Source organism: Schistocerca piceifrons, chromosome 8 (assembly GCF_021461385.2).
Source record: "Schistocerca piceifrons isolate TAMUIC-IGC-003096 chromosome 8, iqSchPice1.1, whole genome shotgun sequence".
Taxonomy (NCBI): Eukaryota; Metazoa; Arthropoda; class Insecta; order Orthoptera; family Acrididae; genus Schistocerca; species Schistocerca piceifrons.
This window is the reverse complement of record NC_060145.1, coordinates 161,395,476-161,414,288: the sequence shown is the minus strand read 5'-3', so window position 1 is coordinate 161,414,288 and position 18,813 is coordinate 161,395,476. Positions and strand designations below refer to the sequence as shown.

The 18,813-nt window shown below is 40.3% G+C and overlaps 1 protein-coding gene across 4 annotated transcripts in view; it reads right to left on the bottom strand.

Moving 5' to 3' along the window:
- Window positions 1–2,096: 2,096 nt before the first annotated feature.
- LOC124711207 (oxysterol-binding protein 1) overlaps window positions 2,097–18,813 on the bottom strand; it is a 306,892-nt gene continuing 290,175 nt past the window's right edge. For all 4 annotated transcript variants that reach the window (XM_047241150.1, XM_047241152.1, XM_047241151.1 and 1 more), the window contains one exon: window positions 2,097–2,544. In XM_047241150.1, coding sequence (XP_047097106.1) covers window positions 2,402–2,544 — 143 coding nt within the window. In that variant the 3' untranslated portion in view covers window positions 2,097–2,401. The remainder of the gene's footprint in view (window positions 2,545–18,813) is intronic.

Below are 18,813 nucleotides of genomic sequence, written 5' to 3'. Positions count from 1 at the left end.
AAACATTTTATTTCTGTATTGTACAAATGACAAAGTCCTCTAAGCACTTAAAGATGAGAATACCATAATGAAACCATCAACCTCTATCTTTACAGACACTGTTCAAGATCCCATCAATTATGAGTCGGGCAGGGCAATTCTTTCACACCAAATCTGACCAAATAGTGCTAGTGGCCGTGTTCTGTTTACTACCCAAAGCTTCAGAACACTATTACTGAAATTATTCATGACAGATAATCACTGTTAAGTTTAAGTTCCACATTTCCCAGCAGTTTCGCAGATGAAAGCCGTTTCACTTATGGGATTCTAATATTAAAGACCACAAGTGCACACTGGTGAGGAATGAACGTTGCTCACAAAGGCAAATGACAGTATACAAGAGATGTAAAAGCAACAGATTTTAAGTTATATTTTGATGACTGTGGCAAGAAGAAGAAGAAGAAGAAGAAGAAGAAGAATTAGGGCATCTCAGCATCTGTCAAATACAAAATTAATTTTATAGAACATTCAAAGGTACACAGCATAAAAGAAATGGCTAGAAGAAAATTATGATGATAATCAATGTTATTTATTACACCAAATGACAAAGTCAACAATTTTGTTGTTGCTATGTCATAATTATAGGAATTAGGAAATCACTTAAGTGACTGCATTTGTGGCATAATGTACAATTCACCCACGTGTCTGGATAACTGTGTAAACAGAAAAATGAAAAGAAAAATCATTTTCATTTCTTAAGGGATTTCATTCACAGCTTCCAGATTTGTACAGTTACGTCACAACAAACACTACCTTTCATATAATAACAGAGGCCATAAATATGTGACAATTACATACACAAAATTATCTTACAGTAAAGCACAAATTTTATGATTTCACTGGTAGTGACTTTTTTCTTCACCTATGAACAGCACTTAAAATATACCTCACGATGTAACTGCTAATTGTACCAAGCAGATTTCCTCCCTACATGAGCCATCTGAAAAGCAAAAATATAATGACTGCTTTGTTGTAAACAAAATTTGGACACCTCTGAAAATATTTCAGTCCTTCGGGTCAATGCAGAATGCAACTGTCTGTAGTAAATTACATGCAGCTGTGTTGTAAAAATAAATTGTGCCTACACAATAAAAGGCACATTACACAACAATAATATTTCTGTCCTATATTCACAACATGTCTCTCATGTAAGTTATGTTTCAGATGCACTTCAAGTGAAAACGATGCTGGTAGTAACACCTGCATTACCACAGACAAAACTTACCATGAACTTCTTCATAAAAATACATGTACAGAACTAATATTTTACAGACAGAATGGCTTACTGGATTATTCTAAATATGGAAGCCAGTTGAACAAAGAACCTGACAATAATATTTGAGATTTACAAAACATCCAAACTCTTGTTACAAAGGAACAATCTCGCTAAGTCTGATCTACACTAAATAGAAAGATGTTAGCACAATATTTTAACATAAGTGTGACGGAATGGGACTATATCAGCATGACAAAGATCACACAAACAAAACTTATAAAAATAAACATCTCAATGGTATGAAGCAATCCACAGCATAAATAACACTAACTATGAAGTATAAGACCGATTCAGGTAACTCTGTACAAAAGTTGCACCAAATCATACAGTAGAGTATCAAATATTACAACAGATCAACAACAACAAAGCTGCCATAGAAAGCATAAAACACTCCTTCACAGTCATCACCACACGATTAACAGAGGTAATCAAATGTCTTCTTTAAGTTAAACGTACACCAACAATTTACAAAGACAGCAATCTCTGCCCTGACCTGCCCCCCTTCCATACCCATGAAGAAGAACATTATATCACAATTCATTCATTATCCCTGTCCCTCCCATCCAGGACAAACTGGAAGAAAATTTACTACTGCTGAGCCTTTACACGCTTAACAGTTCACAATTACAGTACATTCTGACCTAAGAAAAATATTAACTACAGCCTTCCATTAATAACATAGTAATAACACAATACTTACACTCTGCTGCGATCCTCCCCCCCCCCCCCCCCCAACCCCCCCTTAGCGTGCAAGTCCGCGCGCGCGCCCACACACACACACACACACACACACACACACACACACACACACACACACACACACACACTCTCTCTCTTTACAAAATGTTTCTGGAAAGTGCTCTACTTCTGACGTAACACAGTGAGGTTCAATTAAAATGGACAGAACAAAATACAGAGAAATAAAATACACTTTTTTCTTTAAATTACAAATTTATTTACATGATAAATTTGGATGGCGATTATACCATCAAGGAGATGGCTATTCAATGTAGGGCTCTTCCCTACAGTAAAGGAAGAAAACAGTTGCAAGACTGAGGAAGTAAGAATAATCCAGCACCATGGCAGCTAGAATATATCAGGGCACACAGCCCAATCCTGTTTATCTTTGCATGCCCAGTACTGTCCTTGATACATATGGAAAACATTGCCAGTGAATGGCTCCTTCTCTTTCTTGAACCACACAGGCTCATATGGAGTGTACGGACGACCTGCAAAAGGAAACAGAAACACACTGATCACTCAACTTAAAATCTTTTAGATGTATATTATATCACGGGAACATTATTATTTGTATACAAAGACTATTTATGAAATTAGAAGTGGGCAATGTATGTGCAAAACAAGATATAGATAAAAATCAGCAACTTCAGTGTGACACATGGGGAGATTTTTTTTAGTAACATTAAAATAAGGGGTAATGCAATCAATAAATAATTATGGACCAGAAAAAATCATGTATGCGATAAATGAAGATGCAGATGACAATTCCAGCTCAAAATGTGAAATTACCTAATACATGCATTTTGTAGCCAATTACATCCATTATATACTGTTAGCAATGATTTTAGAGAAACTCCTCAAATCATGGGCTTGAGAGCAGCAAATTGTTCCTGTAGATGGGTAGTGAATTTTTCAATAATTTGACACTAGCCAAAACAGCCTTGCTATGTTGCTAGTGAACATCTGAAACCAAGGGGAACCTATAGCCATTATAGGAGATATTAGACCATTACGGGTACAAGAAAAAGAGGCGAATACAGAACAATGAAACAAGCAAATAACCCCAACAACCATAAGTCCAGAAACCCAAAGGTTTCACGGGTACAGCTATGTTTACACCAGTGAGGTGTAATTACAAAGTGATGAACTGCTCTCATTTGATTTTATCATCATTGTGGAAACCTACGTAATGGTACATAGTGCCTTTGACAAAGGCTCCCAGATTTCATGACTTGAACCTGTTGAGTTTTCTTTTGTGGGGATACTTAAAAGTTTTGTGCATTACAGCCTTGTTGATAGAGTTGATGACCTCTGAGAACAAACTATGGATGGTCATCAATGCATTCAAAACAAGTCTGGGACTTTAAAAGTACACGGGCGTTGATGAGGAAATATTCTGAAGCCTGTCTTCATGTGAAAAGTGGATATGTGGAACACTTGTTCTTTAGAAACACACACACACACACACACACACACACACACACACACACACACACACACACACACACACACACACACACGCAAAACCATTGTCTTTGGCCCTGAGGCTGGACTGCAACAGCACCTCATGTGAGAAACAATCTGGCATGGATGGTGAGGGATGAGGATCGGGAGGAGTGTGGGGTGGGGAGGAGGAGTGATAGCAGGGTAGGGCTGGGGAAGATATAGTGCTGCTTATGGGAGCATAAAGGGACGTTGTGTGGACAGAACAGGGCTGCGAGGTGCAGTTGGGAGGCTTGGGTGGGGGGTGGGGGTGGGGGGGGGGGGAGTAAGGAGAGAAATAGAGGAGGGGGGAAAAAAGACTGTTGGATGTGTTGTTGGGGGTAGAACACTGTTAAGTGGAAGCAGGGAAGGGGACAGGTAGGTGAAGGCCAGAGAGTTACAGGTATGTAATATATATTGCAGGGAGAGTTCCTTTGCAATGCAGAAAAGCTGCTGCTGGTAGGAAGGATTCAGATGGTGCAGGCTGCGAAACAGTTTCTGAAGTGAAGCATCCTGTGTTGTGCAGTACGTTCAGCAACTGAGTGGACCAGCTGTCTCTTGCCCATTGTTTGTCAGTAGCCTTTCATGTGGATAGACAGTTTGTTGGTTGGAATGCAGCCAGAATGCAATGGTGTCGTGTTGAGTAGAAGCAGTCATTTGGAGTGATATGGATGAGTGGGAGGGGAGGGGGAGGAGTCAGTGCTGCCTGACAGAGCGTGCAAGGATGAGATGGTGCCAAACAAGTCTCTCTGGTGTGGCACTGGGAGACTATGAGGGAGGAGGGGCAGGGAACAGGGGCAGAAAATGGGAGCAGCAGAAAGGAAGAAAGAACAGCTGCATTGGCAGTGAGCAAAATTCAATGAGGGTTGGAGAAGAGAGTTGGGATAAACTGTTGGGTGGAGGGTGGGCAGTATATTACCATAGGATAAGCCTGTGATAGCAGGCTGGGTGGATGTATCAGGCAGTTCTTGCACTTTGACCTTCACAGGGATAGGATCCCTGTGACAAGTGGTTGGGTTTTTGAGTGGTGTAGGGGTGGACTAGGTTGTTGTGAAGGTTGGGCGGGTGATGGAACACACTTTAGGAGGCATGATGATAACTGACCAAAGCCCTGCTGAAGGATATGGTTCAATTTTTCCAGTCTGGGCTGGTACTAGATAATGAAGGAGATGCTCATTTGTAGCTAGTTCTTGGGGAGTGGTTGGTATATGGCATGGGAAATCTGTTTGTGGGCTAGGTCTGGGGAACAGTGCCTGTTTGTGAAGGCCTTTGTAGACCTTCAACATGCTGGGCAAGGGAGTTTTTGTCACTGCAGATATACCATCCCCAGATCAGGATGTATGAGATAGAGTTTTTGGTGTGGAAGGGATGGCAGCTGTTGAAATGCAGGTACTGTTGTTAGTATGTGGGTTTAATGTGAACAGAGCTGTTGACAGAGGAAGCAAAGAGAAGGTGGTCAGCATCCAAAAATGTGGTATAATGTGTTGAGGAGGACCTGGTGAAACTGATGGGACAGAAGGTGTTGGGGTTGTAAAGGAGTGAGGGGAGTGACGATAGGGTGTCTTGGCCACGTGGCCAGATCATGAAGATATCATGAATGAACCTAACCAGCACATTGGTTTGGGGTTTTGGGAGGCTAGGAAGTTTTCCTCTGGATGGCCCATAAACAGGTTGGCATACGAGGATGCATATGCCCATGGTTGTGCCGCAGTTTATTTGTTGCAAACCTTCACTTAAAGGAGAAGCAGTTGCATGTTAGGAAAAAGTTAGTGAGGTGCATGAGAAATGAGCCACAGGGTTTGTAATCCAAAGGACAATGGGAGACGTAGTGTTCAATAGTGGCAAGACCTTGGGCTTGAGTGATCCATGAGGTGATGGGGTGGAGATGGTAGAGAGTCGGTGAAGGACGTCATTGGTATCTTTGAATGGGAGGCTAGATTTTGGGCAACTGATTGGATATGTGTTGGTCAATGAGGGCTGAAATTCTTTCAATGGGGGCCACAATCAGCAGCTAGACTGGGTCATTTGCGATAGTTGGGTTTATGGCTTTTGGGGAGCATGTAGGTGGGCATGTGGGCTGCCATAAGTCTGAGAAGAGAAATGGATTCCGGGGAGAAGTTTTGGGAAGGTACTAACTAGGCTTTAAGCAGAGTTTTGAGGTTATGTTGTACTTCTTGGATGGGACCACTCTGGCAAAGTTTGTAGGTGGAGGAGTTAAGACAATGGGCAGACGCTTTCCGCCAGGTAGCCACTGTGATTCGTAATGACAGTGGCGGAACCTCCGTCTGTATGAAGGATGATTAGGTCCGGATCTGTATCGAGGTTGTATGTGCCTGTCCTTTCTTCTGCTGAAAGGTGATTGTTCTTGGGAAGGGACCTGGGGAAGGATGGTGAGGCCAATTTGGAGGACAGATTTCCTGGAATGTGGCCAGGTGTTGGTTAAGTGGGACAGAGGAGAGAGGGAGGGGAGGATTGTAGTTGGACTGTGGTTTGAACTGGGAGAGGCAGGGTTAAATGTTGGAATTAGGTAGACTTTGGTTGGAGGGATTGGTGGCAAAGAACTGTTTCCATTGCAGGGCTCAGGAGAAGCAAAGTACGTCTTTGACAAGTTGAACATGGTTAAATTCAGGTGCAGGGCTGAAAGTGATGCTTTGGATAGGACTAAAACTTCTGTGGGATTAGTTTTGGTTTGAGATTTGGTGGAGTGTTAGTAGGGAGTTTTGGGGGATGCAGCAAGTTGAAAAGGTCAGCTAGGTAGAGTCTGGGTGCTATGCGGGGTTGACGAGGAAGAACCTCATGGGTCATATCTAACCCCTATCCTACATAACATGCTAGATTTCAATGGCTGCTTCACAAACCGGGCAATCTGGATCCTCCCCTACACCACCAGCTTTTCTGAACTGCGCAGGTGGGAGTTAACCTTACAACACATTCTCCACTTCCAAAATCAGTGCCCCCCCCCCCCCCCCCCAACCCACACAACGTAAGGTAACCTACTGTCCCAACGGCCTCCACTCAATAGTTTCCATCCACTCTGTCCTCCCAATTTCCCTCTTCGCTGACCAACCACAGATTCCTGTTTCTGCTCGACATGACTCTACTGCAGTCTGGTAGCAGCAGCGGTAGGGAGCAGTCATGTATGCTCGATGTGCGCTTCTTATGTGAATGTCCTTTTCTGAAGAAGACTTTGGCTGAAAGCTAAGTGCGTAACAGTCTTTTTGTTGTGGCAGTCTGCAACTCTATGTGTCATCCTTATGGTGAGTAGCAATCTATCCTTTACACAATATTGTTGATACCCCAACTGGGACTTTCCATTGTTTTATTTCCAACAGTTATTAGTTATTTGGTTCTCAGGTCTGCCATGGGACCATGTTGAGTAAATCTCACAATATTTCTTTGAGGAAACTGCTCGGCATTGTCTTGTGTTTGCTGCTGATTACCGACGGCACATAGCAACTGCCGGTGTCCTAGAAGCAACAAGTGAGTGTTAATATCTTAAGACTTTTTTTCAATAGAGCGGCTATTCCAAAAATCAAGTGAAGAAAAGGAGTCCACTACCATTACAGAATTCTAGCCATACTTTTACAGTATTTCCTCAAGAACTAGAGGTCCCCTAACAGCCAACACTGGATGTGTCTTTTTGGGTTCTGTCTAAGATGACTGCAACCTCAGGAAGCAAGGCGTATATGAGATTACATGTGAGTGTGGAAAGTCGTACATTTGCCACACATTTCATGCAGTGAAAGACCAATGTGAGGAGGAGGAGGAGGAGGAGGAGGACGACGACGACGAGATTAGTGTTTAACACTGTGTCCACAATGAGGTCATTAGAGATGGAGCACATGTTTGGATTAGGGGAAGGGCGGGCAAGGAAAGCAGCCATGCCTTTTCAAAGGAACCTTCCCAGCATTTGCCTTAATCAATTTAGGGAAATAATGTGAAACCTAAATTAGGATGTAAGATATGAACATTCATTTGTTTCTTCTCACTACCAAACTTATCCTTTCATGCTGTGTGCTACACACCAGGAAATATCTTAACATTATTGTAGCCACATTGTTTGAGTGTTATCTTCGCCCTGTTATTCCGATTATATGCAGAGGACATCCACTTTCCAGTATTTGCAACTTAATTAAATACAGATGTTTCATTTTATATTTTATACACACAATGAACATAGTGTTATTTGCTACAATCAATGTGAGTCGATTTCAACTGACACAGTCTCTCTCATCAACTGCCATGCCATGAGTTTATTCCATGTACTGTATAGCATAGGGTGGGCAATAGACAGCCCGCAGTTGGTTTCAATCTGGCTTATGCAAGAAATTTGTGGGAGAGAGCGCAAGGCACTCGCATTGTACTCTGTCATGAGGCATTGCTGGATACTGGACATTCTGTTGTTCACATTTTTCTAGTTTTGCTTTGGTAAAATATAAGTGGTATACATAAAGTTCAAGAGATCTATGCTTTTAAAATTTAAAAGCGAATAAAGAAATGATGCCTTAATTTGTTTAGTTTTACGTAAACAACTTATACCCATGAGACCAGTCCTCAAAAACATTTTTGGGAAAATATTTAAGAGATCCTTGTTTAAAGTCTTTGTGGATATTATCATCCTAATTTCAACAATTCCAATGACCTGCCAGTGGCCAAAAACTGCAAAATTACTACTCTCAGCTTGGCAAACAGGGACTGCCAGTCTCACTGCCATATTTTATTTGTATAAATGCTACTTACTAATTTTTGTCCATCATTGACGTATTAGAGGGCTGCATCTGTTGAAACTGAAGGTAATTGGAAACTTGTATCAAATTAGCTATGATCAGTTGCTTTTATAGGCATTTATTTTTCCATGACGATGTTTCAAGATGCTTGGCAGCCCACCTTCAGATGTTTACATTTATTTATGTGTAGTGAATATTGTTTATTTATTAATGGTTTCACATAATTTACAATGGATATTTTTAAGATGGTTATTGTAAAACATCGTAAGTAAATAAACAATGTTCACAACACATTAATAAATGTAAAAATCTGAAGATGGGGTGAATGTGAATGAACTGAAAAATTTCATTTGTTGGCATGTCATGTCAGGAAAGAGGAGCCATTTGTGATGATACATTACCCCATCAACATTAACATTTCAGGCTCTAGCTCTATAGTTTTGACTTTACGTGCTGGGAACACTACTGTCACATCACATGATAAAGTCAGCCCAGTGATCTTTAAGTACGTATGTAAATTGGGCCCACAGGTCACCAAAGATTTTCCATGCCTGGTGTAGCATAGCCTCATGTTAAGTAATTTAATTACTGTGTTGTTTCTTTCAAGTAATTGATTTTTTTCTGTTGCAGTTTTAAGATGGAGAACTGATGTTACCAAAAGAGATGGGAAAACACTTTTGATGGGAGAGAAAGTTAAAATCCTCAAGAGAGATAAGTTCATAGTGGAACACATGTTGTATTAACAAAGAACTTAAGAAAATCTGTGCCTATGCTGCATACTACCATAAAAAACAAAGACTATTTTCGAAAGTATAACAGTGGAGGAGGAGGGGGGGGGGGATATAGAGGAGGAAGGGGAAATACAGTATAACCTCGCTTTTGCATTCCCGAAATTAACATTTTCCTGCTATTTTTTATCGGTCCCGCCAAATTTCGTAAGCCCACAATGTTAATTTGCACCTCATTTTGCGTCAACATATTTATAGTTTTCCCGCGATTTACACATTGTGAAAAAATGTTTGTGGAGAAAGAATGACACTGGCATTATGTTGGCCATCCACTAGTGTTTACACATATTACGTGGTTAAGTTTCTTGACACCAGGGCACTCTACTCAGTGGATCTGAACCGGTAATAGTGTAGAAGTTGGAACAATTTGTGCCATATCTCCTGCCACTGCCAAGCTCTACTTGGCATGGTGGCTGATGGGAGTAACTAGGCTCGTTCAAATGAAGATATCATGACCAATCACAACCTTTTCCTAACTGTCTCTACTGCGCAAATGCAATTTCTTGATTGCTGTAATCATCATGAGACCTTTGTTGAACCATATTTAGCGTGTTGCGGCATGTGGCCATTTGGAGCGTTGGTTGACACCATGATTCGCTTTGCGTTGCTCAAATGTTTTTAGTTTGAGCATGCTGAGCAAAACTTGTTTCAAGAATTTATTTTCATTGTCAAGTGCAGTATTTACGTAAGTATTTTTTGTGATGTTACACAAAGAAACAACACGAGTGATAGTTTTTGTGTGTGTGTGTGTGTGTGTGTGTGTGTGTGTGTGTGTGTGTGTGTGTGTGTGGTTTTCTACATGACTGATGAGGCACAGTACCTGATGACCTCAAAAGATGACTACAGTGCAAGAGACGCAGAATAACACATATTCAACCACCACACAATATTGATTAACTGAGTTTCTGCCATTGATTTACGTCTTTCCTGCATGATATTTCAACTGTGTGACTCGCAGTTGAAATATCATGCAGGAAAGACGTGAATAAACGGCAGAAACCCGATCAATCAACATGACAATGCCTCACCGGGAAAGCTTGAAGAATTACCACACAATATACTTTGCACTTGACAATAAGAAAAAATTCTCAAAACGCTTCATGGTAAGCATGAAAAAATAAGTAACTAGTGCAGTATTTCATTATTTAAAAATGAATAACAGCTGCTGGCTTTCAAAAACATTGATTATAACATATGATATTGCGTCAAACGTTCCCTCTTCCCAAATAGTTATCAGTTCCACTTACATCAGCAGTTTTTGTTAGATAATAAACAAGTCCCTGACAAGTCTTTTGAGGCCTGTTATGTACATATATAATACATAAAATGCAAGGGGGTATCCTAAACATAACTTTTACAGCTCAAAAAGGTATTTCCCCACATTTTACATTTTCCTACGTTTTACACTTGAATAGTGTATATGTGGGGTTCCACTATGTGCCGGTTATTCCGAATAAATGGAGATAGTGGCCTGATACATTCAAGGAGCATTAAAATGTGGTTTATGAAACTATATATAAAAACTAATGATATGAATATAATAGAGGGAAACATTCCACGTGGGAAAAACATATCTAAAAACAAAGATGATGTGACTTACCAAACGAAAGTGCTGGCAGGTCGATAGACACACAAACACAAACATCACACAAAATTCAAGCTTTCCGCTCCCGGGATTGGAATGACTCCTTACCCTCTCCCTTAAAACCCACATCCTTTCGTCTTTCCCTCTCCTTCCCTCTTTCCTGACGAAGCAACCGTTTGTTGCGAAAGCTTGAATTTTGTGTGATGTTTGTGTTTGCTTGTGTGTGTATCGACCTGTCAGCACTTTCGTTTGGTAAGTCACATCATCTTTGTTTTTAGATATATATATATATAAACTGTTAGTGAATGTCACAATGTCAGATTATATGAACTTATTAAGCAATATAAAGTGAAAGATATTGTCAACATACGTGAGACTGGTCTCTTGCAATGTCCTTCCAAACAAAACACTTGTCTTCAAAAGCGAAAACTACTATGGAGGTGCACACAGTAAATTTCACCTAACAGTAACGCTTGGCACGAACACTGATCACTCAGAAAAAAATTAAACCTTCTGTGATTGGCAAATAATGAAAACCACATTGTTTTAAAAATATAAAAGCACTGCCAATGAACTACAGTGCCAATAAAGTGTGGATGACTTCAAAATTATTCGAGAAGCAACTGCATATTCTTGATGCAAGAGTGGGAACCCACAACAGGAAATTTCTCTTGTTTGTGGATTATCGCCCTGTACATCCACACAACATAGGTTTACAAAATGAGCAATTAAAGTTTCTGCCAGCAAACTGCACAATCAAACTGCAGCTCTTGGATTTGGGCAGTATCCAAGTCTCCAAAACTCACTAGAGAAAAGCCATTCTCCACAAAGCATTAATTTTGCTGGAAGCAAGAAAAGAGCCAGTTTCCTTTAAAAAGTCCATTTTAGATGCTTTGCACTGTATCGCCAAGGCATGGACAGGGGTTAAGGAGTCCAACATCTCCAACTGTTCTCGGAAAGTGGAATTCGTTCAAGCAGATGAAGAAAATGAATCTGACACAACAGATCTGAGTAATAATGATGACACAAACTCTATTTGCTCATGTACAGCTACATCTATACTCTGCACACCACTGTGAAACGCATGGCATACAGTAGATCCCACTGTATGAGACAGTTATTAGGGCTTCTTCCCGTTCCATTCATGCATGTAGCACCGGAAGAATGATTCCTTTGTGTGCACTGTAATTAATCTAATGTTGTCCTCATGACCCCTATGAGTGCGATACACAGGCAGTTATACTATATTGCTAGAGCCGTCAATTAAAGCCAGTTCTTGAAACTTTGTGAATAGGCTTTCTTGGGATAGTTTACACCTATCTTCAAGATTCTGCTAGTTCAGTTTCTTCAGCATCTCAGTGACACTCTCCCACGAGTCAAACCAACCTTTGACCATTCATACTGCCCTTCTCTGCATCCATTCAATATCCTTTCTTAGTCCTATTTGTGTATCACACATGAGCAATATTCCAGAATGGGCCAAATCAGTGATTTGCAAGCAATCTCCTTTATAGACTGATTGCATTTCCCCAGTAATCTACCAACAAATCTTAGTCTACCAACAGCTTTACCCATGACTGAGCCTAAGTGATCATTCCATTTCTTATCTACAAAGATACACATCCAGGTGTTTGTATGAGTTTGCTCATTCTAACTGTGACTCACTGATATTATAGTCATAGGATACTACATTTTTTGTTTTGTAAAGTGTACAATTTTAAGTTACTGAATATTCCAAGCAAATTGCCGATCTTTGTAACACTTTGAAATCTTATCGAAATCTGACAATGTCTATGCACCTTCTTTCAGACAATACTTCATTATAAATAACGGCAACATCAGCAAAAAGTCTGAGGCTACTATTAAAAGTTCATTAGTATACAACACAAATAGCAAGGGTCCGAACACACTTGGGGGCAGATGCGAAGTTACTTCTGCATCTGAAGATGATTGTCCATCCAAGAAAACATGCTGCGTTGTCGTTATCAGAACATCCTCAATCCAGACGCGAACTTCGCTTGATACACCATATGACCATACTCTTGACTGTATATGTGGTACTCAGTAAAATGAGGACTCAAGAAATACTGCATCTATCTGACTGCCTTAATCCAAAGCTTTCATTACATCGTGTGAGAAAAGTGAGAGGTGGGTTTTGCATGATCAATGTTTTAAGAATCCAGGTTGGTTGTCAAGGAGGAGGGCATTCTGTTCAAGATACCGCATCATGTTTGAGATCAGAATATGTTCTGAGATTCAACAATGAATCAACATCAAGGACATTGGGCGGTAGTATTATGGATCACTTCTACTACCCCTCTTGTAAACAGATGTCACTATGGGACATGGCTTTTGTTTGAGGGACCTATAATAGATTATAGTTAGAATAGGGGCTATCTCAGCCACAAATTCAGTGGAGTCTGACAGCAATTCCATCGGGCCCTTGAGCTGACACTAAAATTTATTTTACTAGTCTTTCCTGTGGTACAAGGATTAAATAGGAGCAATTCTCCTGGGTTTTCCTTTGTAAAAGAATATTTGAAAATGGGGTTAAGCACTTCAGCTTTTGTTCGCTAGTGACTGGACACTAAGTTTGGTGCCACTAATAGCATTCACACATGAGTAGAATTTCTTTGGATTTTGTGAAATATCATTTGACATTAGTCTACTACAGTAGTCACTGAAGGCTTCATGCATTGCTCTCTTGACAGCCAAATAAGTTTCAGTCAGCATCTATCTATAGTCCTACGCTTTATTTTATACTTATTATGCCCTTATCTCCGATTGTTTAAAAGTTTCTTTACAGTGATACCACAGAAGGTCCCTCCCCTTATGAACTGTTGTTCTGAGTACATATCTATCTAGCTATCCACTGATGGGTCAACTACTCTCTTAAATTTGAGCCATTGTTCCCCTACATTCCCCTGCCCTGCACTGAAAGAGTCAAGTTTATCATTCAAATTTGACACTACTGCTTTTCTTATCAACCTTACTGAACATATATACCTTTCTACTAGTATTAGTTGTCATTTCTACTTTGGTAATCGTTACTAACACAAATTTCAATGTGGACCTCCTTAAAGAGGTTAAGTCTATTTGTTGCCATTAGATCCAATGTATTTCCACCATGGTGGGGTTCTGAACTATCTACTCTTGGTAGTTTTCAGAGAAGGCATTTAGTAATGTTCCAAAGGACATCGTGTTATGCCCACCAGTAACAGAACTGTAATTTTCTCAACTGCCTGTAGGATGATTACAATCTCCACCAATGTTTACTGTATGGTTGGGGAATTTATATACATGCGAATTGAGGTTCTCTCTAATATTTTTTGTTAGATCACGAGATGAGAGTGGATGATACAAGCAGCCAATTACTATTTCATGCCCATCCCTGATACAGAGAATTGCCCAAACACACTGACAGTTCAATTTCTGTCTCGGTGGATTTCAGTTTCTTGTCTACTGCAACAAATACACACCTTCAGTTTCCATTAGTTTTTCCTTTCGACACACACTTAAATTTTTGGTCCAGTACAAGATTTCCAACAAAATGGCAACAACATTGTCACTGTTGAAAGAGGATCTGTTGAAGATGTGACTGACTTCCCTGTACAGGAAAACAGCAACAGTACAGGAAGTGAGAGTTACAGTGATGATGACAGTGAGGTTCCCTCTACTGCAGATGTAAATGCAGCAGTGAAGACAAACACACACAGACACACACACACACACACACACACACACACACACACACACACACACACACACACAGGTTTAACTTTTGCAAGCTTTTGGAGCCAGTGGCTACTACTTCTGGTAGAGGAATTGAAGGGGAAGGAAGATGGCTGAAGAAAAAGGACAGAGGTTTAGGGAAAGGGGTATGGTTCAGAAAATTTACCCAGAACCCCAGGTCATGGGAGACTTACCAGACAGGATAAGAAGAAGAGAGTGTTTGTTGAGGACTGCACCAGACGAGATTTCAAAACCTGAGAGCTAAAAGGTGAAAGACAGGTTAATATGCAAGACAGAGATTACCCATGCATGATGTTTTAGTAGTAATCTCTGTCTTGCATATTACCCTGTCTTCCACCTTTAAGCTCTCAGGTTTTCAAATCTCATCTGGTGCAGTTCCCAACAATCAGTCTTTCCTTCTCATCCTGTCGATTAAGTCTCCCCTGATCCACAGTTCTGGGTGACTTTTCTGAACTGTACCGCTTTTCCTACTAAACCTCCCCAGTCTTTTTCTGCGTCCCTCTTTCGCCCCTTCCACTCTTTGTCAGAAGAAGGAGCCACTGGCTCCAAAAGCTTGAAAAGTTGAAACTTTTTTGTGTGCGTGTTCCCTGCTGCTTGGTGATTAGATTTTTTTATCTATCCATTTTTTCCTGCTGCCGATGAAGACATCATAGCTTTCCATTGTGTTTATCAACTAGAAGACAACACTGGAAAAAGTTCACCAAAAAATTTAGAACAAACCACAATTTTGGGTCTTTTGTTAAAAATAAACTTGTTTATTAATGTTTTATAAAATGTGTGCTTAAAAGGCTAAAGTGTCGTATTGTGCCCTCCCCGGGAATCTTTGCTGTGGCGACAGATTGATCTGTATCGTAGCCCGAGGTCTTGGCTGATTTGCAGTTGACAATTTGGATGCGAGTTGGCGAAGCCACGGAATGTGAAATATAGGCTGTGGTAACAGATTGTGCTGTAGTGTAGCGCCATATTTAATGTACTTTACAACATTTCACACACTTTCTGTTACAAAATCTAAAATGGCTAGATAAATTCTGGGTAATATGTACATCTGCTGACATCACTTTTGCAGGAAAAGTTACACTAAAAATGATGCGTTTTGGAGACGTCTTTAATGTAGTGTACATTTTAGCTGCATTTTTCATAGGCTGCTAGTGTAAATACTAAAACTGCCAAATACAGGACCTTCTCTTCGCAAACACGTAAATCAACAAAGCACTTGCTAGCTTTGCATAATTTTTAGTGTGATTTGTTGTGCCAAAATGACAGAAAATTTCACATCAGCTGCTAAATATAGTACAAAATGCAGATAACCTTTATCAGATGATAAACAAGTCCCTGATGAGTATTTCGATGCCTATTATGTACACGTGTCATACATGTTGTTGTTGTTGTGGTCTTCAGTCCTGAGACTGGTTTGATGCAGCTCTCCATGCTACTCTATCCTGTGCAAGCTTTTTCATCTCCCAGTACCTACTGCAACCTACATCCTTCTGAATCTGCTTAGTGTATTCATCTCTTGGTCTCCCTCTACGATTTTTACCCTCCACGCTGCCCTCCAATACTAAATTGGTGATCCCTTGATGCCTCAGAACATGTCCTACCAACCGATCCCTTCTTCTGGTCAAGTTGTGCCACAAACTTCTCTTCTCCCCAATCCTATTCAATACTTCCTCATTAGTTATGTGATCTACCCATCTAATCTTCAACATTCTTCTGTAGCACCACATTTCGAAAGCTTCTATTCTCTTCTTGTCCAAACTATTTATCGTCCATGTTTCACTTCCATACATGGCTACACTCCATACGAATACTTTCAGAAATGACTTCCTGACACTTAAATCAATACTGGATGTTAACAAATTTCTCTTCTTCAGAAACGCTTTCCTTGCCATAGCCAGCCTACATTTTATATCCTCTCTACTTCGACCATCATCAGTTATTTTGCTCCCCAAATAGCAAAACTCCTTTACTACTTTAAGTGTCTCATTTCCTAATCTAATTCCCTCAGCATCACCCGACCTAATTAGACTACATTTCATTATCCTTGTTTTGCTTTTGTTGATGTTCATCTTATATCCTCCTTTCAAGACACTGTCCATTCCATTCAACTGCTCTTCCAAGTCCTTTGCTGTCTCTGACAGAATTACAATGTCATCGGCGAACCTCAAAGTTTTTATTTCTTCTCCATGAATTTTAATACCTACTCCGAATTTTTCTTTTGTTTCCTTTACTGCTTGCTCAATATACAGATTGAACAACATCGGGGAGAGGCTACAACCCTGTCTTACTCCCTTCCCAACCACTGCTTCCCTTTCATGTCCCTCGACTCTTATAACTGCCATTTGGTTTCTGTACAAATTGTAAATAGCCTTTCGCTCCCTGTATTTTACCCCTGCCACCTTTAGAATTTGAAAGAGAGTATTCTAGTCAACATTGTCAAAAGCTTTCTCTAAGTCTACAAATGCTAGAAACGTAGGTTTGCCTTTCCTTAATCTTTCTTCTAATATAAGTCGTAACGTCAGTATTGCCTCACGTGTTCCAGTGTTTCTACGGAATCCAAACTGATCTTCCCCGAGGTTGGCTTCTACTAGTTTTTCCATTCGTCTGTAAAGAATTCGTGTTAGTATTTTGCAGCTGTGACTTATTAAGCTAATAGTTCGGTAATTTTCACATCTGTCAACACCTGCTTTCTTTGGGATTGGAATTATTATATTCTTCTTGAAGTCTGAGGGTATTTCGCCTGTTTCATACATCTTGCTCACCAGATGGTAGAGTTTTGTCAGGACTGGCTCTCCCACGGCCGTCAGTAGTTCCAATGGAATATTGTCTACTCCGGGGGCCTTGTTTCGACTCAGGTCTTTCAGTGCTCTATCAAACTCTTCACGCAGTATCATATCTCCCATTTCATCTTCATCTACATCCTCTTCCATTTCCATAATATTGTCCTCAAGTACATCGCCCTTGTATAGACCCTCTATATACTCCTTCCATCTTTCTGCTTTCCCTTCTTTGCTTAGAACTGGGTTTCCATCTGAGCTCTTGATATTCAGACAAGTCATTCTCTTATCTCCAAAGGTCTCTTTAATTTTCCTGTAGGCGGTATCTATCTTACCCCTAGTGAGATAGGCCTCTACATCCTTACATTTGTCCTCTAGCCATCCCTTCTTAGCCATTTTGCACTTCCTGTCGATCTCATTTTTGAGACGTTTGTATTCCTTTTTGCCTGTTTCACTTACTGCATTTTTATATTTTCTCCTTTCATCAATTAAATTCAGTATTTCTTCTGTTACCCAAGGATTTCTACTAGCCCTCGTCTTTTTACCTACTTGATCCTCTGCTGCCTTCACTACTTCATCCCTCAAAGCTACCCATTCTTCTTCTACTGTATTTATTTCCCCCATTCCTGTCAATTGCTCCCTTATGCTCTCCCTGAATCTCTGTACAACCTCTGGTTCTTTTAGTTTATCCAGGTCCCATCTCCTTAAATTCCCACCTTTTTGCAGTTTCTTCAGTTTTAATCTACAGGTCATAACCAATAGATTGTGGTCAGAGTCCACATCTGCCCCTGGAAATGTCTTACAATTTAAAATCTGGTTCCTAAATCTCTGTCTTACCATTATATAATCTATCTGATACCTTTTAGTATCTCCAGGGTTCTTCCATGTATACAACCTTCTTTCATGATTCTTAAACCAAGTGTTAGTTATGATTATGTTGTGCTCTGTGCAAAATTCGACCAGGCGGCTTCCTCTTTCATTTCTGTCCCCCAATCCATATTCACCTACTATGTTTCCTTCTCTCCCATTTCCTACACTCGAATTCCAGTCACCCATGACTATTAAATTTTCGTCTCCCTTCACAATCTGAATAATTTCTTTTATTTCATTATATATTTCTTCAATTTCTTCGTCATCTGCAGAGCTAGTTGGCATATAAACTTGTACTACTGTAGTAGGCGTGGGCTTCGTATCTATCTTGGCCACAATAATGCGTTCACTATGCTGTTTGTAGTAGCTTACCCGCATTCCTATTTTCCTATTCATTATTAAACCTACTCCTGCATTACCCCTATTTGATTTTGTGTTTATAACCCTGTAGTCACCTGACCAGAAGTCTTGTTCCTCCTGCCACCGAACTTCACTAATTCCCACTATATCTAACTTCAACCTATCTATTTCCCTTTTTAAATTTTCTAACCTACCTGCCCGATTAAGGGATCTGACATTCCACGCTCCGATCCGTAGAACGCCAGTTTTCTTTCTCCTGATAATGACATCCTCTTGAGTAGTCCCCGCCCGGAGATCCGAATGGGGGACTATTTTACCTCCGGAATATTTTACCCAAGAGGACGCCATCATCATTTAATCATACAGTAAAGCTGCATGCCCTCAGGAAAAATTACGGCTGTAGTTTCCCCTTGCTTTC